The following is a 24,203-nucleotide window of genomic DNA, read 5'->3' as shown; positions in this document are numbered from 1 at the left end:
TCCCTGCCAGAAATGGCCAGAAATATCATGGCAAGTTCCCTGAAGTATATAGTGATTTTTCCATGGCTCTCTTTACAACATCTGATCCTAAATCTGCAGAGTTCTCACTTTTGCCACTAGGATTTGTAATGATTCTGCCAGGAATACTAAACATCTCTCTTTTTTCAGCAAACATTGGATCCCATTGATGAGGTTGCTGCTCTCATTGCTGCCACTGTTCATGATGTGGATCACCCAGGAAGAACAAACTCTTTCCTGTGTAATGCTGGCAGTGAACTAGCGATCCTCTACAATGACACTGCAGTACTAGAGAGCCATCATGCTGCCCTGGCTTTCCAGCTCACTACCCGGGATGATAAATGCAATATATTTAAAAACATGGAGAGGTGAGTTTGAAAGGTGGGATGTTCCATTAACCACAGATTTTTATTCTGTCTATCTTACAGCAATATCAATAATGCAAACAAACCTATCAGCCCCTTCTCAACAAGTGGACTAAGCCATGGGGAGGGCTGGCTCATGAAATAATACCTACCTCTCCTTTCCAGAGAATGTAAAATATCCATGTACCTCTTATTTTTATTATGGTCTTGCCAAGGAGCCCCTCTCATGGGTTGGGACACCACGCTGATCAGAACTATAAGTTACTGCCACAGGTGACTGGTAGCCCGGGGCGGGGGGGCATATGCCCCCCCTGAGATTGGCCACCGCTGGCGGCTTCTGCAGATGGTTGCCGCTCGCCAGCCCACCACCGACGTTGCCACCCACAAATTGTTTCCCCCCTGTTTCCAGAGGCACCAGTCACCCATGGTTACTGTGCCAAGGAACTTACAGTTTAGGTGTTGACATTAATACCTTTATAGTTTTCAGTCCTAAAAAAGGTGAAAGTGGTTACCAGCGCTCCTTTAAGAAAACCATTTCACATCATAGGACCTATGAGCCACCCGTTGGCTGACCCTGTGCATGTGTCCTGGGTAGAGAAGAGAGGGCTCAGGGTGCTCCTTGCTCAGCAGAGGCAGCCCTGGGTACTGTTCTGAGGGATGGGCCTTGTGATGGGAGAGGATGGCCATGGCTGCCTCCCCTCCACATTCTTCAGTGTCAGCAGTAGAGCATTGAGGGGCATGAAACACAGCTGAATGTGCTTGAGAGGCACGTCCTGGCAATATCACTGCTCAAATGCCACCTCCCTACCACATGTTACTCACAGAAGTCAGATTGTGACACAATTCTTTTCACCAAAATAATACAGTTATTTAGCAAAGATCTACCTTCCAAGGCATTTCTCCCAACCTCTCTTTCTCCCCCTATACTTCTTTGAAATGCAAATGATCTGCAGCACTTTTTCAACTGTATGTTTTGGTGAGTTGGAGCAAGCAGCCCTCAGCGCACAAGCCAGCTTGTTTAATTGTTTCCTCCTATATACAGGAATGAATATCGAACCCTGCGTCAAGCCATTATTGACATGGTCCTAGCAACAGAAATGACAAAGCACTTTGAGCATGTCAACAAATTTGTCAACAGCATTAATAAACCGTTGGCAGCACTAGAAGAAAATGGGGTAAGCCAGACTGTAAATTATTTTTCTAAGTGACAGGCAGACAAAGAGGAACTGGGTTTTGATCATCCAAATCCAAAGAGGATTCTGGTAATAAGACACACAAGCACCTGTGTGAGCCAGCCACCAGAAACATAGGGAAAGGGAGAGACACTTTCATATCTAGCTTATGCTTTAGTCTAGAATGGGTTTTTTGGAGATATATGGAAGTAACTTGGATGTCACCAAATTAGATATGGCTAAAGCTAGTAGTGTTTTGGGGGCCCATGAATGTCCCAGAATCTGAATTATTTTCTTAAATGTGTCACAATTCCAGGAGCAGCAAAATAGGTGGTAGTCCAAAGCCTTTTTGGTTACTGACATTTGATGACTGCCTAGTCAGTTGCCTTTACAAAAGGTAGTGATGGTTTCACTCAAAGAGGCAAGGAAAAGGGCAGATGCCCATGCTGCAAACCCATCAGCATTGTTGGCATGCCTTTTTTCCTGTTCCGCAAAGGGTGCCAGAGCTACTTGGGAACAGAGATTAAATTGCTGTCTTAACCTTAGGGCTCTGACCCACAACTTAATATCCCCACCTCCAAGCCCCCATCTCCTTGCCCAGCCAATCCCAGTTTACTTTCCTGGTTTCCAGACCCAGTCTCTTTGTTCATCCAGTCCCAGTATCTTCCACAAGTTCCAGTCTTCTCCTCCCAGCCCCTTTGTCTCAATGGAGAGGCTGGCTTTTGTCCCTTCTCCGTTCAAGTCAGCTTCCTCCTCTGCATGCCCTGAAAGTTGGTGGTTCAAGAATACAGGAGAGAGAGCCTTCCTATTCCCAGTTCTGGGCCTAGACCCAGACTTGGCATGTAATTGCATGGAAAGACCTACTCAGCCATAGGCATAAATAAGTCTTGCCTGAGCTTATATTTTCTATGCTTTTTTAATATTTTTAAAGGCTTATGAATTAGGCAGTGGAATTTCACAGAGGCAACTGGCCTGTCACAATGAGCACTTCAAGCCAAATGGCATGCCCTTGCTCTAAAGTATGTGTAATACTACATTTTCTTGAAGAAAAGATTGTCAGCATTTTTCAACATCAGCAAAAACAACATGTCTTTTCCTATTCCTCATTTCTGGAAATGGCTGAACCAATTTGGCTATTTTTTTCTGCAGGGACTCAGGCGGGGGCAGACATCTTGGCAGAGAGATGTTTAGCTCAAATAGTTAAAGGTTGGCAGAATTATGAGAAACTGAAAACAGGGTCTTGTAAGGGGATGTGTTAGTCTAGAGCCCAGCCTGCAAGCACATCTTCAGATGGTTTCTTTTCAGTTCTGCCTGTTGTATTATGTCTTCATCAGTTCATGGCCGTAGAACGCTTTGGATCAATACGGCAGTTTACCTAAGAACAACGGGAAGGCATAAAGACTCCGTTGTTGTTTCACTGGAAAATTGTTGACAGGTATTTTAATGGAACCATGAGGCCAACAAAATGGATGATGAATAGTTGGGCTAGGTACTGCTCTGTTCCAGTACAGAAACATGTAAAGAGGAAAAGTTGCAGCAGTGGGAGGAATGAGGATTCTTTTTCATTTTCAGGCACACAGAGTGGCTGAACAAAATGAGGTGTGCTGCTCATGCATGATGGTGCATTTCTGTTTGCCCATCTGCTATAGTCTGTAAATCAAAGAGCCATGTGATGGCAGCCATTAACTTCCCCCAGTGCAGCCAAACCTGCCCTTTCAACTCTGCCCATCTCTGCAATGGAGTGTAAAAATGTTGACTCCCTGAATGATTTGTTTCCCAACCAGAAAGAAGGGAATTAAGAGGGAGGCAGAAATGGGGGTCTTCTGACAGGATGGGGGGAAAGAACAGACAAGATTAGGTTGAGGGGGAAGATTGGAGTAGGAGCACACACAGTGCTCTGTCATGGTGGTAAGAGGAAATGGCTCATAGCATTGGGATGAAGGGGGACACACAGAACCACTGGCGGGTAAGAAAACTGGGGGACACTGTCCTGGAAGCAGTGGGAAGGACACATGAGGGAGCAGGTGGGGAAATTATAGCAGGATGGGAGGAAGGCGCATAGGGAGCTTGGAGCAGGGGAGAGTGAAAGAAAACAAGGAACCCTTGCTGAGGGCAGCCCATGGCCTGAATAAGCTGCAAAGCGTGTGACCTGCAATATTCATGTTGTCAAAACCTCTGATAACTAAAGCATCTAGATGCAAACCCTCCTTGCAGAGTGTTCCAGAGCATAGACTCAATAATGAATAATATTATTTTGCTCCTTCAGCAAAAGGGGATGTAACATGTGTTTGGTAAATGCAGCATATTTGAAAATAATCAAGATAATTATAGGAGGTGTTCAAAAAGTACAGATGCTGGTGACACTGAAAAATAAAAAGATAAAGAATTTCAAAATAGAAATTAAACCTCAATATTAGCGAGCTGCCTTTGAAATATAAACCAGGCACTTCCTCCATTAGGCCACACAACTGCCAGAGGAGCTGCAGGTGGGAAACTGACTTCAAATCCACAGATACAAGTGAGGATTATTAAGGGCATGGATAGTGACTTTCCCCTTCCTGTGAGCTATCAGCTCCTATCACATGCTCCTTCTCTCTACCCTTTCACCACCTGCATCCTAACATGTACTGAGTGGCCCTTTTTCTGGAGCTAGTCACAGTCAGAGAAGGAAGAACTTTGGGGCAGGGTCTTAGGCCTCCAGTCCTTTCCATTGTCAAACAAGAGCAGAGACAGGTTCAAGTCAAACAAAGTGTAATTCTGCCCAGGCTCATAGTCTGTGCAGCCCCGCTGATTTCTGGGCCAAAACCTGTCCCAAAGGGTATTCTGCAAGATGTACCTGTGTACTTATTTTCAGAAGGTGAGAAAAAAAGGCTTCATTTATTGTTTTATGTAAACAATGAAACAAAGCATCTTCCCCCATTTTATCTGTGCATTTCTCCATGGAGACAGGATTCTGGGCTAGATGGACCATTGGCTTGACCTAGCATGGCACTTCTTATGTTCCCATAAGCTGATTCCTATTAAAAGCACTGTAATGTTTGAGGGGTTAAAACAGCACATGTGCTGTGTCTGTCATTGGCAGGGCAGCAATGCAGCACCTCCTCTCAAACCTGGTCCTGCACAGGATGGCAGTGGCAGAGTGCTCTTCTTCACTTGGCCTCAAAGTGCTGCTGGGACTCTGCACTCTTTGTAGGCAGAGCTGCCAAGTGTTTGTTCCAAGTGGGACAGTTCCTCTTGCAGTATTTTTTTAATACATATGTGTTCAAAGAGCCATGCTGAGGAGTTACTGTTGTTGCTTCCTTTCTTCTTTTGTTCCATAAACTGAAAAAAAACCCTTTCCAGCTCCAACTTTTATCCTCCCATTTCCCTTAATGATGTCACCTACATTTATGACAGGAAGCCAACATTTGACATGCAGAGACACCTCTGTACTCCCAGCAGGATGCTGGGATTAAGCCTGTTAACAGATTCTATTCCCGAGACATCTGTCCACTGACAAGAAATGTGCCTTTGCTGTGAAGAAGGTCCAGATAACAGAAGCAAAATCCATTCTCAGTCCCTGGAGGTTTACTCAGCAGAGTAATCCAGTGTCCTTTACTGAATAATCCTTATTCATTTTCAGCCCTTACATTTTACAACTTGTCTGAAACAAGTAGTTTTAGGGCTTCTATTGCTTTACTTTGCCTCTTCAGTCACTTGTCTTAAATTGCAAACCTGTTTACATCTGCTCAGCTCATTCAGTACCACTAGTTCACTTAGCTGTATATCTAGAAAGGGTGGGGGGTGGGATGGACTAATTTAGAAATTCAGTCTTGTGGGGACTGATGCATCTGAGTAAATAAAGGGCCATTTTCCAAATGGCTTTGTTGTAGCAGGAAGGACTTAATTAAAAATTAAACAATTAAAAATCTGTGCTAATTATAGATTGGGATGGTAGAAATTCAGATTCTAGCTGCATTGACTGACCACAATCCATGTTTACTTTAGCCTTGCAAACCCTGGAAATCTGTCTAGCAAGAAAGAACCTGTTATACAACAGGTGCAGGAACTGACTGCTTTATCGTCATCTTCATAATTATATTGCTACCAGCACACCTCACAAATGGTGAATCCCTTATTCTATACATGGTAAAAATGCAGAACAAAAGCCAGTCCCTGCCTCACATAACGTATAATCTGATTATCAGACAAACAGTTTGATGAGCCAAAGAATCAGTGAAAGAATTTGGCCAACATGATTGACAGTAGTCCCAGCCCACCAAAGGCCTTCTCACAAAGGGCCTTTTCCTGCTCTGGTAAAACTGAAGGAATGTTTTTTCTTACGTTAACAGGAGTTGGATTGGGCTGAAAGATGGGTTAGGTCAGTGAAGGAACAGACCAAGTGACTGAAATAGATGGAAATCAAATGAGGGCAGGGTATGGAAAGAGAGCAAACACTGCTCTTGTGGGTGACAAGAGGTGTTGGGACAGGACTCAGGAAGGGGAGACAAGACGCTTGGATTCCATTCCCTGCTTTCCCTGTAGCATCTTGTAGAGGTGCACTCGTACATCAGTCTGATATTGGATTGGCACCAATATGAAGAAAATTGAGTGCATCGGAAATAGGCTTTTTTTGCCTGGTGCAGCCAGTAATTTGGCCAATAAATGCCCCTTGCATGTGTGCAGCCACAGCATGTAGGTAGCAAGGAGCATAGCCTGGCAGTTTGGAGAGCTGCATCCAGCTGGTAAGTCTGTTGTGGTGGAAGGGGAAGGGGTGTGAGGTGGCAGATCAAGGCCCCCATGGTGAGGGAGGGAGTGGGGCAGGAGCTGGGGTAGGTGCTGCCCAGCTGGGGCAACACGGGGTGCGGGACAGAGCCGTGGTTCGTCTGTAGAGCACTGCATGCACCCTGGGAGGGCATGGGGGGGGTGCCCCCAGATGTGCGCGGGGTGGGGGGACTGCCACTGTGAGTTGGGGTCGGGGTTCCGCCGGGCTGTTTCTGGCAGGGGCTGGGCCGAGCTGTGCTCAAAGTGGGTGGCAGTGGCAGCACTGGGAGGGGGGTTTGGGGGGCTACGGTGAATTTTGGGGTGGCTGAAACCCCCCCTGTAGACTCCCTCCCAGCACTGCCCACCCCAAGCACATCCCAGCACAGGCCCGGCCCTGGCTCCAGCCCCAGACTGCAGCAGCAGCCACCCCACCCCACCCCACCCCATGCCATGCAGATCAGGGAGGCACACGTCCCCCATGCCCTCCCAGGTTGCATGCAATGGTCGGAGCCACCCCCCCCGTGTGCAGCCCCTGGATGAACGACAGCTCTGTCCCGTGCCCTGCCCCACCCCACCCCATCTGGGCACTGCCTGCCCCAGCCCCTGCTCTAGCTCCACTCCCTCCCTCACCACAGGGGCCATGCCCCTTCCCTTCCCCTCCCCTTCCCCTTCCACCACAACAGACTTACCAGCCGGTCAAGCTGCTGGGCTGCATATCAGAAATCGGATCGGTATCAGCTGCTATGCCTTCTTAAAAATCAGCTATTGGTATCATCCCCAAAAATCTCTCAGTGCATCCTTATCATCGTGGGCAAGTCCTTTCTGTGTCTAAGTTTCTGCACCTACAAAAGAGACACAGAATGACAATTCTTCCTTCTTTGTAAGGCACCTGGAGATTTATGGATGGGAAATTCATACATACAATCTAATTAGTGGTAGCACTTATGGTCCTGTTTTTAATCCACTCTGCAGCTATAAGGCAGACAAGCATTCCAGTTCTTAGAGGTGCATTTTTAGGTGTCTTGCTTCTAATGCCCTGCCCCCAGAAACTCAGAGCTCAGCAAGAAGTGACTTTTCAGACAGCTTGTAAAAAACTTAGCTTTTTAGCCCTTGCTTGGGTGAATTGTCATGCAGGAGAGAAGTGCAGCCTGGGGTCTAAATATAGCTCACACATGTCTTAAGTGGCCCACAGCCACTTTTTCTTCAGTCCTACAATGAGGAGGAAGATAATCAAGACCAAATTTTGTTTTGTTTTTTAATTAATTGATCTAACAGTGGTGAAGGCTCTAAAAGCAGAGTTCCCATTCAATAGCTAAGCAAACCAGCGGCCAGAAGGTTTGCTTGCACTGCTTAATGACACTCTCCACTGAGGAAGAATGGGAAGAGGTGTGAGGGTGGAAAACTTCATGCATGGGAGGATTATTAAGAGCTGATATTGCTAACAATAGTGCTGCTGTCACACTAGTTGATGCTCATAGTAATGAGGCAGGCTTGTTTGCACTGAACAGTTGCAGCATGGATGGATGGATGGATGGATGGATATAAGTTGCATCTCTCTACTTACGTGCTTCTTAGCACTATAATATCTAAATATTGAGCATGCTAGGAGTGCAGAATTGGGGTCCTATTGGAGACATTGGGAGTTGTGTCCCAAAGCAGAGAGTGTTTGAACACCTGTGCAGAAAACCTTCTGATTCATTGCTTTTCATTCTGAAATATTGCAGAATAATGGTGATGGAGACCCAGTCAAAACCGTGCTCACATCTCCTGAGAATCGTATCCTTATAAAGCGTATGCTGATAAAGTGTGCAGACGTTTCCAATCCATGCAGACCTCTAGAGCAGTGCATTGAATGGGCCGGTCGTATCTCTGAGGAATACTTTGCACAGGTAAAGTAGATAAAAGAGGTCAGAGAAATTCCAGCTGAGTGTTTCTAGTGGTAGCCTGGGAGGAAGTGGCAATCTGACTTCCCTTACACTCAGCCAAACTTTCCAGGCTGCACTTTTCTATTCCAGGTATTAGCTTGTATTTTAAAGTAATGAATATTGTTGGTAAAGAACTATTGCTAGCTCAGATGTGAACACATGGAAGCTGGCTGTCACTACCAGGAAGGCTTTGAAAATGGTAGGCTTACGCATGGCTCAGTTTGCAGTTTGTTTTTTTGTCCATGTTTTGCCTGAAAGTGAACTCCAGTCACAGCATGCAGAGGAAGAAGGTATTCTGCATATGTGTATACTGGCTGTCTTTCAAGGTTAGGATGAGAGTGCTAGTGAGCAAGGAGCATGCTCAGTGAGGCTCAGAAGTTTGAAAAGAAAGCAAGGAATAAAGAGGCTGAGTTTTTAGTTGGGGGGGCGTTGCTGGACAGCTACCCTTACAGACTGATTGCAAACCAAATTCTTAATTTAGGCCTGTGTGCCTTAGCAGAAAAACAAGGCTCTTCTGGTATAGTTAAAACTCCATTTCTTACCAAGACTGGCAATTCTGGTGCTTCTGTTGGCTCCAAAGCAATTTTAATTCAGAAATAAACCATGAAATGCCACAAACCCTGTGTTGTGAGTAGATGCAGAAGGTAAATGTCTCCTTTTGCGAGAAACACTGGAGGGCACTACTCAGTGTTCTGTGCATCTGCAGCATATATCTGATCTCATATTCAGAATCACTAGCTTGTTCCATTCTTTTAATTAAGCAGTAGCATGTACTAGTTGCTGTCCAACCATGTGCCACCAAAGGAAGTTCATTACTAGAACGATGTGTCAGAAATAATCGCTTTAATTTTTCTTTGCAGACTGATGAAGAAAAGAGGCAAGGTTTACCTGTGGTGATGCCTGTTTTTGACAGAAATACTTGTAGTATCCCCAAGTCCCAAATATCATTTATTGATTACTTCATCACGGATATGTTTGATGCTTGGGACGGTAAGCAGGCTTCTGCAAGAAATTCCCTCCTCATAAGCATTTTGTAATTGTTTTGAGAACACTGCAATACAGTATTGGTGCATCATGACTCCAAATGGGAGGGGGGAGCCTTGCTGCATACCCAGTTAACCCAGTAGCTTAATTATTGCTCGCATGTATTTTGATACTATGAAGAATTCTTGTGGCTTCTTTTAATATGCCATTTTCACGCAAAGTTTGGTTTCCTCTTTATTATATGACTGACTTGCATGTTAACTGAACCCACTGGGATAACATCATGAATGTTCTCATATAATTTTCTAAAGCTTAAAAACTGCTAACAGCCATTTCTTTTCCCTTGCTGTCATGAGTGATTAAAGTAGTAGGGATGGTCACACTCCCATAAATGCCAAATTGGCCATATATAGAATGAGGCCTTATCAAGCATAATGGGTATGATCACAATTGATGGGAAAATGGTCCTTTCTCTTGTTTGCATCACTGTTATTAAATATGTAACATTTAACTAGCTATTCTGGGATGGTGCATAAGTGACCTCAAGAGCTGTAAGACTAGAACCATTTCAGGTATCAATGTGACAGATATAATCCATCCTCCTGAACACACAGTTTCCTGACCATTTTCAGTTGTTTCAGAAAACAGAATCAAGTGACCATTTCAGTTCTGCAGGCTAAATACATTGTGTCCTTTTTTTCCTAGCATTTGCAGACCTGCCAAATTTGATGCAGCATCTGGATAATAACTTTAAATACTGGAAAGGACTAGATGAAAGGAAGCTTCGAAGTCTTCGACCACCACCTGAATAGCGATTAGGCCAGGGTGTGTAATTTACCTAACCAGATGCATATTTATTCAAGCTCACTTTTGTTCATGTGATTTCAGATTTGTTTTGGTCTCTTCAGTATTACAGTAAGGCTAAATCCATGCACTTGTGGAACTTTCCATTTTAAAAGAACATGAAATCAGCAGTTGACTCCTGCAAACTATCGTGTATGGACTCCAATGAAATAAGCCTATGAAGCTGAATTACACTGGATTGCTGCAGTAACTGTACTGAAGAGGGTCTATTAGTGAACATATTTTTTTGCATTATCTTCATACCAATACGTGAAGCTTGAAGACATCCTCATAAAAAGGGTGTACTCTAGAAGATTTTGCTTAATCCTCAATTCTGCAAGTGAAGAAGTGTCTATTAATAGTGACTCACAGCTTTTCTGAGAAAGCTCCATGCTTTTTATAAGCACTTAAGAACAGTTACGTATAACAATCAGACATTTAAACTGCAACTCTTCATGAAGGAGTTTTTGATCTATGAAAAATAGATGTACTCTATTTTTTCACATCACAGAAGGTGCAATCATTCACTTCTGAGCACTACTGAAAGTGAGTTCTCTTAAAGAAATTTAGTAGCAAATGTAAAAAAATAACACAAGAATTTTTGAAGTTGATCGTTAGCATCTATGATTAAAATGATATGTTTTATTTATTTTGTTAGATGTTCAATATTTTCTATGAATTTATAAATACTTAAAAGCCAAAGCCAACTTTAGATGCATTACAAATTTACATGATTCATACTCATTAATATACATTTAATTGATGTACAGACCTTTTATTTTCATAATGCAAATACAAAATACTATACAATGATACATTTTTATTGCACTGTAAGGATAGATGTGTATGGTTAAATATTGTCTGATTTATGTTAATTAAAATAAGTTTTATTGAAAGGTCTCACTTGAGAGTAGTAAAATAAACAAAAAATGTATACTGTCTAAGCAACAGAGCTGCAGTACTTATCTCTCACAATCCTAGTGATGACCATATGATCTTCCCTTGGATTAAAAAAAAAAAGAAGTTGGAACATTAATTTGTTTCCACCCCCCTAAAATTTTATAATTAAGCTCCCTATCAAAAGTCTGCCTTATTTTATACAGTATTTCTACAAAGCATTCCACAGCATAGATGAGGGGAGTAATACTAAATATTTAATGAATTTCCACATTTTCTAGCCTGTGTATTTTCCTCTGCAATGAAAAAAATCTTTACTCCAGAAGTTTGTAAAGGCTGTGTACCTTCACAATTTGAATGAAACATTCACAGCAAAACACCAGAAAATAATAAAATGTATATTTTAAGAAGTGTCAAAGTTCTAGCCATTTCATTTGAAACATTTTCTTTATTTATTTTTTTAATTTGCACACTAGCAGATAGAGATGTGAAATTAAACAATTTCTTTTAAACATATCACAGACTTGCTATTTTTTCTTTTGTTGTACTTTGATTGGCATCCAAACTAATGGTGTAGCTCAAGGCGACATGATGTAGACATGCACTGTGAGTTCAAATCCTGGTCTTGGTGATTTTTCCCAACATGTCTGTTATGGTGATCTACTATCCTCTGCCTCTAGAAGAAGAATCAACCATGTAGTCATGCTGCAGCCCTGGCCTACTTCTTTGCTCCACCATGGCTTTCTCTGTCATTTGGCAAGTTCCTGTGTCTCTCTTTGCCTCTGTTCCCCATCTATACAGTGAAGCTAAGAGCACTTCCCTATTTTATGGGACCATAGTGAAGACTAGAGATTACGTGAGGTGTTCAGATACTGTTGTGCTAGGTGCTGTTACAAGTCTTAGATAGATGCCCTGTCATTTAATAGAGGGAATTGTCGAAGGGGAAAAAAGACATTGTATCTGAGGTTTATGACTCTAAAGGGGTATGTAGGTCAGGAAACTGAGGCATTGGTGCTTGAGCAAGTTGGGTGTCTCTGGTTTAAGTAACAATGCTGATGTGCCTTCATACTAACAATCTTGTTACTGGTTCATTGGGATTGGTGCTCTCTTCTACTGTCGTCCTCATGTTGCAATCTGGATACCTACCCCGCAGTTTCCAGCACAGCTCTTTGAAACTGACTTGAAGGAGAGTTCACAAAACTGTCAGGAAACTTTTGAAGGACTGTGGGGAAAAGGGTCAAACAAAGATGAGAAGGACCAACTTCACACCTGACGGATTTTCTTAAAATGGAGAATGCTGCGACATTGCTGAGCCTGACCATTTTCTCTTGGAGCTCCTAAAAAGCATTATGCAAGTGTCTCAGATTAGCCTGAGGAAAGCACTGGAGGATGTATTACCAAAGCTGGTGGATAGGCAGTGATGAAATGTTAGATTAGTGCTGTAGCTCTGTGCATTACTGATTTGAAAAGACTCAGCACTTCAGGCCTGTACCACAGTGCCAGCTTTGTGTAGCTGAGCTGAGTCCTGGGACAACCAGCTCTGTCTTCAGGGACACAGCTCTGGCTGCAGGACACCCAAATGGAGAAGGAAGCCTCTTTACTTCTTTAGTGTCTTTTGTCCAGGCTTGGCAGCATTGGACGACCACGATGACAACTCTGCTCAGAAGGGAACACGGAGACAGTATGCTCCAGGGGAACTGCTTGCCCTGATATTTTGTCAGTCTGTTGGACATTAAAACAAGTATTTGTATGAGGTTGGGGAGTCTTTAGTGGGTGCTACTGTTGTGGATGTTTCCTTGGATCTCGATGGTGAGCTGGGTGTAGTCACACTGGCTGATATGCTGGAAGGATGTCTTCCTAAAGATTTGGGTTTCCTAAACTGCATGATACAATAATTTATTCTGTGTCTCCACATCAAGCTCAGAAAGGCATTAATAGAACAGGCTGTAGCCCTATGATGATGCAAGCTTCTTGCATAAAATATAGCTGAAGTTTGCATAGAGCGTGATACCAGAATTTTTAAAAGGTGCCCTTCAAAAGCAGGCAGCAGGACATGCAACCCTGCAGAATCAGCCTTCCTTGTGTCTCCATCTTCACGGTGACCTGGCAGAACAATCAGTAGCTATTAGTTATTTTGCAATAGAATCGGGAGTCCCAGATGCAAACTAGATCTCCACCATGCTCCACACTGTGCAGACACAGGACAAAAGATGGCCCCTGCCCCAAAGAATTTATAAATCTATACCTTGAGTACACAATATGAACAGATGTAGGGAGGCTGAAGGTGAGGTGGAGATGTCTGCTGACTGTGCCATTAGCAACAGAGCTATGATAACACCTGCACTTTGAGGTTGGGATACTATGTGGGAAAGGACAAGCCAGGTGGTGGGTAGGCTATGGAGTTAGGAAATAGCAAGTCATGAATCTGTATCTGCACAGGCAGAAAGCAAAGCTTTTGACACTGGATGCTCTGGACTCCTGTCAGCACCTCCTGCAGAGGTGGCCAGGAGAAAGGAAGAGAAAAGCATGCTATTGTATCAGGGGAGGTTCTATTTAACCCTGCAGTGCATAGGGTTTTGAGCCCAGGGTGCGGGCTTTGTTTTGGAGCAGTTTGGGAAAGGAACTTGATCGTGCCTGATTGTAAAGGATGAGCTACCTTTGAGGTGTAGTGGATGCATAACAGCAGGGATCATGAAGGGGACATTGACTGCAGCACAAACAATTGCATTGCAACCGTGGCAGCAGCAAATCCTACTGCAGTGTATGAAGGAGCAGATGTCCCCCTCTAACCTTCCACCTGCTCCAGGGACTCCATCCCTTCCTTGCCTTATGCTCATCATTTCATCTTATTCTTCTCTTCAGGTCCTTGCCCTATGCAATACAAGCACATTTTAGTCTCCCCCATTGTGAAAAATACATCCTTAATCCTCTGCCTCTCCAGCTCTTCCCCCATCTCCAAATATATAGGAAACTATCTACAACTTCTGCATTTGGCTTCTTCTCCAGTTCAGTCTTTGGCTCCCTACACTCCTGTCTTTGCCTTTCCAGTGAAACTGTTTAAATGCTCTCTTCCCAGACACAGCCCAAGAACTCAACTCTGTCTTTGTCCTCTTTACTCTCTGGCTTACCTTTGACCAGTCCCAACTTCTCAAAAGCTTGTCCTCCCTTGGCTTTTAGCCATTTTTTGGTTCTCCTGCCTCTCAATCAACATTTCTTTGGTGGATCTCTCTCTGCCTTTATTCTTCTTTTACTGGGCATCCCTCAGGCTCCATCTGTATGTAGGTGTACCTGTCCAGAGGCATGGCTTCAAAAACCATCTTTATCCTGATGGACTCCTAAAGCTACCTGCCTACCTCCATACATCTCTGGCTTCTCTAGATGTCCAGATGGCAAGTTAAGTCCAACAGAACCAATGCTTTTGAGCTTGTAGATCTTTCTCCACAATTCCTTTTTACTAGCTCTTAGTTTTCACTATTATTTTTAACTACAGAAAAATAATAGAACAATTTTTCTCTTGCAAAGAACTCAAACACTCATAACTATGGATTTCTATTTAAAATATCTGGGATTATCTTGTGAATCATCTTTGCACACCTAATAGTGCTAACTTTATATGGCACCCTGATATAACCTTAAAAGGATCTCATGACTCCCTGGTTGAGAAGCAATGTCCTAGGTGAGCAGTTGGGGTTAAGGATCTTCTTTGCTAAGTGTTGGAGCCTTGATCCTCAACCAGGGATGCTATCTAATCTAAAAACAAAGCAATAATGTGGATGGTGCAGATCCTCAGAAAACGTGCTGGCAATCTTGTAATCCACCATGCAGTTCATGGAACAGGTGCTTCACAGAGGAATCAGGAGGGGCTTCTTGTTTTGTCACGAAACATGGAGTCTCTAACTCCTATAAGTCATCCTGATGCTCTCTTCCACGGGGACCTGGAAGGAGAGGTAATGAGTTGGCCACGCAGCTGCCACATGATTTATTTTCCAGGCAACATTATATCATTTTCCATATAAATGAGCCTACTGTAATCTGTAATTTTCCATCTCAAGCTACGAGCAGTCCTTCAGTTACATGAGAGCTCACAAGCAATTCACTGAAAAGGTTCATTTTAACTCCATTAGCCCAGAGATTCATCATAGCATCACCAGCCCATCTAGTTCAAATGAAAAGGCAACAAGAGCAACGTACAAGTCACCAGCATCTCAACATCTAAGGGCCAGCATTTCTCCATAAGCTTCAGCAAGGTACTGTATTGTAGTAATTTGCCATTGTTTAATAGAAGTCTGATGCATCATTGTTGAAAAGGCCTGATCAATACAATTCCCTGAAATGCACACTGAGACTGCTGTCATTGCTTTGTATATGGAGCCGTGCTAACTAGCCTGCTGCCCCAGGCAGATTTACAGCCACATGGATGCACAATATCTCATCTGACATAAAGCAGTCCATCGCAATCACTTAATTTGCGGCCTCTGAATGCTGCATTGTTTGTTCCTTCAACTGTCTCAATCTCATCGTTGCCAGGGACTGATTAGGACTAAATGAAACCCAGATCCACCAACGTGTCTGCCCTCCTCCAAGAGCTCTTCCTACCCTGGAGAGACCCTGGGGATTATACTTTCCTTCCTTCTTCAGCCTGGCAACTCCTGCTCTCTCCACCAACTGGAAAAGTCTCTCTCTTTCTCTCTCTCTCTCATGTTCCCTCCCCCCAAACCTTCCCTTTCCTTTATAACCTGGCAGCCATCTGCTGGCATTCCTGCTCTGCTATAGCTCTTTTCATTTCACCAGTGCAAAACTGACTGAACTGTCAACCTGGGAACTCTCTCTGCCTAAGAAGAAACACACTTTCAGCTCTTCTATAGCTCTTTTCATTTCACCAGTGCAAAACTGACTGAACTGTCAACCTGGGAACTCTCTCTGCCTAAGAAGAAACACAGGTTGTATTGTGGCTCTACCAAACACCCCTTACTCTCTTCCATGAGGGGAATGTAGCAGTCTTCAACAGCTTGAATTATCCCTAAGAGACCTTGGCTGTTCAGTGTAATTTAGAGCAGCCTTGAGGCCTGGGTCAAGCACAGTTAAGCCAGACCCAAATATAAGGCCATATAGATTTATATTGCTTGTTCTAACCTCCTCCTCTCAGCAATCTCACTCTCCCCTTCCTCTCCAGCTTCCACTCAGGGATGTTCTCGCCTGGTCCACAGCTCAGTGATCAGGAACGATGAAGGCTATAAAGGTGACTTAGACATGTTAGAGGACCCTAGAAGAGCCTGTCTGTATCTATTAAGGGCTTTCTTAAACCAGAGCTGAAAGTAATGATCAATGAGAGATGGAAAGAGAGAGAAAATTAGCAGATGTTTGATATAAAGTGGGAGGTAAAAACAAATGTATATTTCAGTGGCCACAAAGAGAATGTTATTTTACTTTTTTAAAGTATTAGGGTAAAAACAGCATCTTTTTAGTTGCAGGCTCTGTCTCTCTGGTCTTCCCTTGGAGCACTTGACTTTTCCCCTCTCTCTAGTTTTCTCTCTCCAGTCTAACCTGCCAGGCAACAAACTATTTTCCCAATGGAGATGTCAGACTTTTAATCCAGACATTCCTTTCCCTTTGGTTCCACTCTAACAAACAACATGTTCGTATAGGAAAGCCAAAGAGAAACATCCTATCCCGCAGCCTTTTGCATTACCTAGGGACAAGCTATCGTTATTAGTGCCAAAGGCTTGAGAGTTACATCATGTGTTTGCAGCTTGGGAAATGATGGCTCCGGGGGGTGTTTAAGGCAAAGAATTTTCTGATAAACATCTGTATTTTATTTCTTGTTTGAAGCAAAAAAGTGTACGAGTGTCATGCTGGGGAGACTCCAAGCTAGTGGCAGTGGAGCCCTTCAGGGTTTTATGTCTCCTCACTTTTTTCCTAAAAAAATTCCCATTGAGGTTTATGCTGCTGCAGCTGCGCTTGTGGTTATGGCAGTTAAGAGTGTGGACAAGGTCTCTTTGGCTCTCAGTGTGTTTGCTGGCATGGGGCTAGGTGTCTACACTGGAAGAAAAATGAAGAACTTGCCTGACATTACTCCCAAATGGAGACAAGCCTGCTCTGAGCAGCTTTGGACAGCACAGTGTCTACACTTCAGTCCAATAGGCAATTTTTTCACACATTAATTCACATGACTGTAAACACCAGTGTAGTCTGCACAATGAGAGGTTCTTTTTCTTCTGGGATTTGTCTTTAAGACCTCATATTCAGATAGAATAAGACTTAGCTATTCAATGAAGAAATCACCCATTAAGAACTATTTCCTCCTTTTGCAGGATGCAGTGTTTGATTTACTGTGCTGCTGTTAACACCCTGATTATCACTTTAGATACTTGAGAATAATAAGACAGCAAGGAGGAACTGCAATGATTGCCTGTCTAATGTGGTGGAAGTACTGGATTCACCAGCAAGTTGTTCTAGAGAAAATCTCAGACCCTTCAGTAGGCAGGTGCAGAATGGCCAGTAGTAAACTCATTATTACAACAAAAGAAACAAGGCTAACACTGTTCAAACTACTGCTCTGACATGCAAACCAGGCTTTCATACAACAATTTTCCACTGGCTGATCCGAAAATAAAATTCACCTGAAATGGAATAGATGTCTGTTTTTGTGCTCCATTGCCCTTCTATATGTCTGCCTTTACTTGTCTCAATAGAGCTATCAGTGTGGCATGAACAAGGTGGAATTCAAGCAATAACAATGCTGCTATACGTAAAGAAAAGAAAAAAGAAAATATCTATTAATCCCTTACTGGGAGCTTGGAAAAAGAAAGCACTGGAGAATATGCAGTCAATCGTGCCCCTTCTGTGAGACTAAGAAGGTTTGATTCATGAGTCTCTGTGTGGAGCACTTTCAAATGAAGTCTCAGAGCTGTTCGCAAGCTGCAAAACAAATAATCTCTCTGCTGAGGTGTGACATCATGCCTCCAAGGTACAGTGCTCCCAGGGGCTCTTGTTAAACCATATCAGGATGGATTGCATTTCACTGACACAATGTTTGGATAGAGAAAACAAGCCTTTGCATTCCTACAGCGCATCTGTGCAGTCAATACTGGTGGGTCAGAACACAGGGGGAATTGGAGCGTTTCGCGTTCTTCTTTGCTGAAGCTGTGGCTCTGGGCTAAATGCATCCCTGGTACAATTCCACTGAGCGATAGCTCCAGCTGCCTGTACTGAATATTGAAAGTGCAAAGTATCTCCAACAATGTAATTATACTGTTCCCTTATTCATGGTCTTTCTTCTGAGCATGTAAAACCCACAGCAAACCTCCGTGAATTTAGCCTCACAGGACCCACTGATACTTCTTACAAATGGGGAAACCAGGATACAAAGGGGGCCCAGATCCTCAAAGGTAATGAGCTGCCCAACTCCAGCGCAAAGCAACGGGTCTTAGGGTTGAGCCTAAGAGACTTGCCCAAGGTTATGTGGTAAATATAGAACCTAGGTCTTCTGACTTTCCAAGCCAAGCTTCAATCTCTTGGTCACCTTTTTTTTTATTCTTAGGAGGTTGCTCCAACTCCATGGAACAACTTCCATTAACTTCAGCAGAGATTGGATCATGCTCAAATACCCAGGTATTGTACTGGATCTGCCATGCAATATCTGGCATTTATTGCTATGGCTTTAGGACAGCCAGTAGATAATATCCAAGGTTATATCCAAGCTATAATAAGCCTGGATAAATGCCACAAATTAGCTTGAAAACTAGAATCTAAAGGTGGGTGGTAAATAGAAGGGTTCTGTAGTCATGTATGCAGTTTACAGGAGTAAATCTGTTTCATGTCAAGCGGTGTATCCAAACCCTTTATGCATCAGTGGGAAATTTGGAGGATTCATGCCAATTGATAACACATTCTATGAACTAGAGATGCTTGCTGAAATTGGGATCTATCTTTGCTTGATTTCTTCCCACCCTCCTCAAGTGGGAACTCTTAATGTAATTATCGCTAATAATAAGATAATCTGTCATATTTCATTTCACAGTAATTAACAGGAGTCATTTCACTTCTCCCAGGACAGACTGCATTAGCTCACAGCAACGAGAGTGAGCAGTTTACGACAGGAAGTAGAAAAGTTTACTACCTCCCTTTGAAACCAAGGACATTTTTTGCCAGAAGGTAGTTACTTAAATGAGAATTAGGTCCTGTCTCTACTATTTCAAAGTGGCATCTTTATGTAAACCTTTCAGTGGAGTTCATTACATAAGCTCTTCTCAGATAAGCCTGCTCCTTTTTCAAGATGCTGAATGCCAAGTTTCAGCCTGGAGCACATTTTACAGTGAAGTAGAATGATATCATCTTAGTCATGACACAATATCCTCAATCCTGGAAGGAGGTGCATTGTGTCTTCAGCCATAAAAGTGAAATGGAATCTTCCTGACTGATTTTCCTTAATAGTGCAAATAGCGTTACAAGTCGTGGTTTGTGCCCGCACCTGGGAATGCATCATTGTGTCTAGAAAGGCATTCTCCTTTTTTTTTTTTTGCAGATTGTTTGTACGATCCTTTTCATCTATAGCTCCCAGAGTGCTCCACAAAGCACCAACATCCCTATTTCACAGATGGGGAAATCAAGATGCAGAGAAGAGCAGTGGCTGTCTGACTCCATCCACAGGACAATGACAGACCTAGGCCTGGAGCCCAGCCCTCCTGACTGCTAATCCAGTGCTCTGTTTGTGGGTCATCTTGCTCCAAGACGTGATTTTGACATGGTCAGTCTCCTCATGCCCTCTCAAAGCTGCATTACAGAGGTGAGTTGAAACAAGATCCTTCCTGTAGTCCCACATTCTCACTGACTTCAGCAGGTCTTTGTGAGCACAGGAATTGCTTTCTGAGGGCATGTGAGGGTCTCATCTGGTCCTTTGTTTAGTCCCCAGCAGCATCAGGTATTTCTGAGGGAGATGCAAGAAAGTCCAAGCTTTGCAAATGTGAAATAACTTACTGAACAAAAGAACTACCTTCCTTATCGTCAGCAAGCAGCATTAAGCATAAAGTTTTTTCTGCAGGTTTTCAAACAAACCTAAACTAGCTTTGTATTCTGTATATAAATGAGATAGCAGTTCAATCTCTCTTATGAGTACAGGTGTGAGGGAGGTTGGCAGGCAGCTCAGCTTAGACACACAGGTAAAGTTCTTGGATGCTTTACAGCACATACAGCATCAGAACTGGCTTTTGATGTTACCTTGAGAGAAAAAGAAAAATCTGCTTGTCTGAGTAAACAGTTGCGAAATATCACAGCAAATTGAAATCTTGCACACCCAATACACCCTGGAAGACACGGTCTGAATGTCCTGTCCTGTGTTATGACAAATACCTGACAAGCTCTTTCCACTCTGCTGTCCTAGGAAGAAATAGAGAAAAAAGCCTGAATATGTTTTAAAATAAGCTGCTTGGGTAGGGAATGTTCTTTGAAGCATATCAGAGTACATGCCTAAGACTGTTCGTTAATTAAACATCAGTGACATATTTAATCCTCTCTATACATTAACAACAGGGTATTTGTGTTGCCTTTGCTAAAATCAGAGGCTGCTCCTACAGGAATGGGTGAAGAAGTTAGAATTACACATGCAAACACTGCCCCCAAGTAAAGCCTCTTTCCAAAACTACTCCTATGTAACTGAGTCCAAATATTCTGGACTCAGTTACATAGGAGTTGCTTCACTAATTGCATCCCTTACTCCATGGTTTAACTTAGGTCAGGATCTGACTCTGACTCCTAAGCATACTGTTTACCTACAGGTCCTTCTTTAAGATCATTTTGGCTTCCTGGGGGAGTCTGATCTCAGAAGCAAATTTACATTGCAATGTCTTGGGACTGCAAATGTCAGTGCTGAGTAAAGTTCAGATCCATCATATTCATTTTGATTATCCTTTCCTCTAGAGATTTTCTGAAAGCTGAGCACTAGCAATGTGAATTCATGCACGTGTCTCACACACAGCTAAGCCCACAGAGTTAAAGGATAAGAACACTCTGCAGGCTTAGCTCTGCACTAACACTACCAACATAAGTGGTGCTATACCAATAGTGAAACAGGGCTCCAACTTTTGCTCCTGAGACCAGATCCATTTGCAAAAGGTGCTTTGGGCACTGACAGATATTACATTTATTATCTGATGATGTTACTTGCATGGTAAATTGCAACATTCCACACATTCAGCCAATTATGGCAAAATAAAATGGCAAGCCAGCCACAAAGAGTTTCCACATTTAACATGAACTGTCTTTGTGACAGGTCTGTATTGTGCCTTGAGTGTGTGTCCCAGACCTAGGACTGCCCTGTTTTTAGGATGGGCATAAAATTCTTCAGATCCCAATTGCATCATGATATTAACATCTGACAGGAGCCTTACTGTGTTGGCTGGGTTTTGTGTTTGCTTTTCATTTAAGAATCAACTCTTCATCTATCACCATGAAAAAATGGCACTCTGATCACTAGATGTAACCTACCGCTCCTGCTAAATGCCTGAGAGTGAAGCAATTCATAATGCTTTGACCAGCAAGACAGTATTTTCTATGATATGGCCAACTAACATAGATTTTTTGTGCTAGACAGACAGAAAAGTCTGGACTGTTTTTCACGCTATTACTACCAGGCAAAGCTTGCTTTTCTACCGTTACAGAATTAGGCCACTCCTTCAATTAATCTTCTATTTCCCCTGTAGTACCTTTGCCATTTTAGCACACATGGTCTGACCTTTTTCCCCTATTGTCTCCCATACAATTGAAAACCTGAATGATCCCCCTACCTGACAGCTCCAACCTTTTGGAACCATTTTTCTCTCACATATGTTTATCTATGAGATGCCACTTAAAAAGCATATAATATTACAATAATTAATAACAAACTGTGGCAACTAATAACACCAAACGTTGTGAGCAAAACCATGCTTGGCATTCCTTTCTTCCAAACTAGTCCCAAACACAGATTTGTCTAGACAAGTTTAATTCTATGCTCTTGCTATAAATAACATTGAGGGCATCTATAGTCTCTGCAATGTTTTTCCTTTAGAACCTTCTACCAAAAAATGTAGCCTTCATTTTAGCTACTAAAGGATCCAAACACAGTCTCAACCAGACTAGACTATAGTAATGTCAAGGTCCTGGGAAGATTTGAATCCCAGTAGTTAGCCCATTTTTACCTAAAAGAAACTAGTATCATAAATAAGGGTGCGTAAAGAAGTAGCTTTTTTTGCCATTTAAAGCGCTTTATAGTTGTGCTGTGACTTAACAGATGTGCACAGCTTTACAGCAGTTAAAAATGGATACAGTGCTTTAAATTAACCCTTGTTAAATGAGGTATTAAATTTGAAGGATTGTATTTTATGGCACTTTCACAATTTACAGCATTTAAATAACTTCTGTAGGGTGGTCAAATTTCTGACCAGTGGAGAAGCCCCAGGAGGCTATGGAGCACCCCCTGCTGCCTAGCCTGGAAAGTACAGGGAAGCTCAGAGGTCAGCTGCCCCTCCCCCCCAACACTGCACCTCTGCCATGTTTGAGTGCTTTACCTTTATAGTGCTATGAAAAGTGCTCTAAATTACAGTGCTGTAAAATGTGCACGGAGCACTTCTGTACATACCCATACAGCAGCTAACAGGATACAATTCAGCAGTAGCTGTATTTTGTAAGTTTTGTGCCTTTTTTGTAAAAGCAAAAAAGAAGTCTTGAGTTATTGCTAGATCGAGCAGATCATGTTGAGCATGTGAATCCGTTTCTGCCTTGGCTTTCTTTTAGGACTGCCAGGCACCTTTACTTTTCTCAAAGCCATATCACAAACCTAAGATTAATGTATAGATGAATGCAAAGTAAAAGAGCAGGTTGTGAGCATCACAGTGCTAAGTCTAGAAATGGCTGCTATTGAATCCTGGTAGACATGAGCCAGAAATATGTTTTCTTTTCAAACTGATGGGTTATGACTGAGGATGTTAGACTGCTTCTAAGATCCCTTTCCCATGTGTCAACATGAGCGATCTCTGAGCATGCGCAGAAAATAGGGGCTTAGTGGAATTGGCATAAACTCATCATAGAAGGCCACGCACTTCCATGTATGGGAATGGGAGAGATGTGACCTTTTAGTGCATACTAGTGAGGGGATGTTGTTGAAGAACAAAGTTCATGCTCTGTAGGATCAGAGTGGAAAACTTGTAGCTCATAAATCAGATGGGAGCTTCCCTAAAACCAAGCCACTGAAGTCGCATTGAGGCTCTGCAGGCAAAATGACAAACAGATTTTTATCTGCAAGCAGCGTCATTACAGGTCGATACTGTGACTTCCTTTTCTTTTACATCAGAGCAATCAAAGCCCTTTACCTCCCCTCTTCACTTGGCGCAAGTTAATAACAGAACGTGTCGTGCAGGTCTGGAAGAGATTTTGCTTAGATATTATTACTCTTTGATAGTCTAGTACAGCAGAAGCCAAACTTTTAGGCAGGTGAGAAACAAATTAGCCCCTCACCCTCGCCAAGTGCCACTCTAGTCCCCTTCCTCTGCCCGATCTGCTGCTCGGCTTCCTTCCCTGTGATCCCCACCTGATTTGCTGCTCTGCTTTCTGCCTTACATGCTGCTGCCTGTCCCTTACCCAGTCTCCTGTGTCACACGCGCAGGTTACCGGTGCCACCCTGCCACATGTCGGCCACCTCTGTCTTAGTACATGGGGTAGGAGGCAGAGTCCGCTGTATTTGCTGCACCAGTGGCTCTGTAGAGGTCTGTTTTGCAGGTTCATTTGATGTCGAAGGGGGTCCAGGTGTAAATGGCCGCTCCAGCATACGGGAATTTGTAAGGGGACTTAGAGCCATTACCTTGCAGTCCCTGCACAGGAACAGAAAGGCAGTGAATCCAAGCCAGGCTCTTACCTAAACATATAAGCAGCTCATTGGGGCTTATTGGACCGGTCTGCTCATTATTAGGGAGAGCCTTTCACCCACGCAGCTTGCCCAGCGTCTCTGTGCTCGGCCTTGCAGGGCCTCTCTCTTTGCCAACCCGAAGGAGAGCCGAGAGCGGGCGGCTGTCGCTGTCCGGTGGGTGGGTTTCACAGAGGCCCATCCCGACTCTGATCTCGGACAAGGGACCCGCGCGGGAAAAGCCTGGCGGGGGGAGGGGCGCACAGGTGGCTCTCTCGGCGGGCGCCTCTCCGGCAGCTCCGGCGCACGCGGCCCCGCACGGCCTAGCAACGGGGCTGGGAAAGGCCACGAAGCCGAGCGCTGCGGGGCCGCGGCCGAGACG

The 24,203-nt window shown here is 43.5% G+C and overlaps 1 protein-coding gene and 1 long non-coding RNA gene across 2 annotated transcripts in view; one reads left to right on the top strand and one right to left on the bottom strand.

Annotated features, from left to right (window-relative positions):
* Positions 1 to 11,463, top strand: part of LOC102388033 (high affinity cAMP-specific and IBMX-insensitive 3',5'-cyclic phosphodiesterase 8A) — a 197,665-nt gene extending 186,202 nt beyond the window's left edge. Inside the window, 5 exon segments of the mRNA XM_025212081.1 lie at positions 169 to 386; positions 1,426 to 1,558; positions 8,023 to 8,187; positions 9,084 to 9,213; positions 9,913 to 11,463. Coding sequence (XP_025067866.1) covers positions 169 to 386; positions 1,426 to 1,558; positions 8,023 to 8,187; positions 9,084 to 9,213; positions 9,913 to 10,019 — 753 coding nt within the window. The 3' untranslated portion in view covers positions 10,020 to 11,463.
* Positions 11,464 to 11,601: 138 nt separating this feature from the next.
* On the bottom strand, positions 11,602 to 24,190 carry LOC112551372. The gene is made up of 3 exons (XR_003095666.1): positions 23,560 to 24,190; positions 16,081 to 20,322; positions 11,602 to 14,882 (listed from the first exon to the last, which is right to left on the bottom strand). It is a non-coding gene; the product is annotated as an uncharacterized LOC112551372 (long non-coding RNA).
* Between the last annotated feature and the right edge of the window lie 13 nt (positions 24,191 to 24,203).

The sequence above is a fragment of the Alligator sinensis genome, unplaced genomic scaffold (genome assembly GCF_000455745.1).
Source record: "Alligator sinensis unplaced genomic scaffold, ASM45574v1 scaffold476_1, whole genome shotgun sequence".
Classification (NCBI taxonomy): domain Eukaryota; kingdom Metazoa; phylum Chordata; order Crocodylia; family Alligatoridae; genus Alligator; species Alligator sinensis.
The sequence above is the reverse complement of the archived record's forward strand: the minus strand, read 5'-3'. Positions and strand labels throughout refer to the sequence as shown.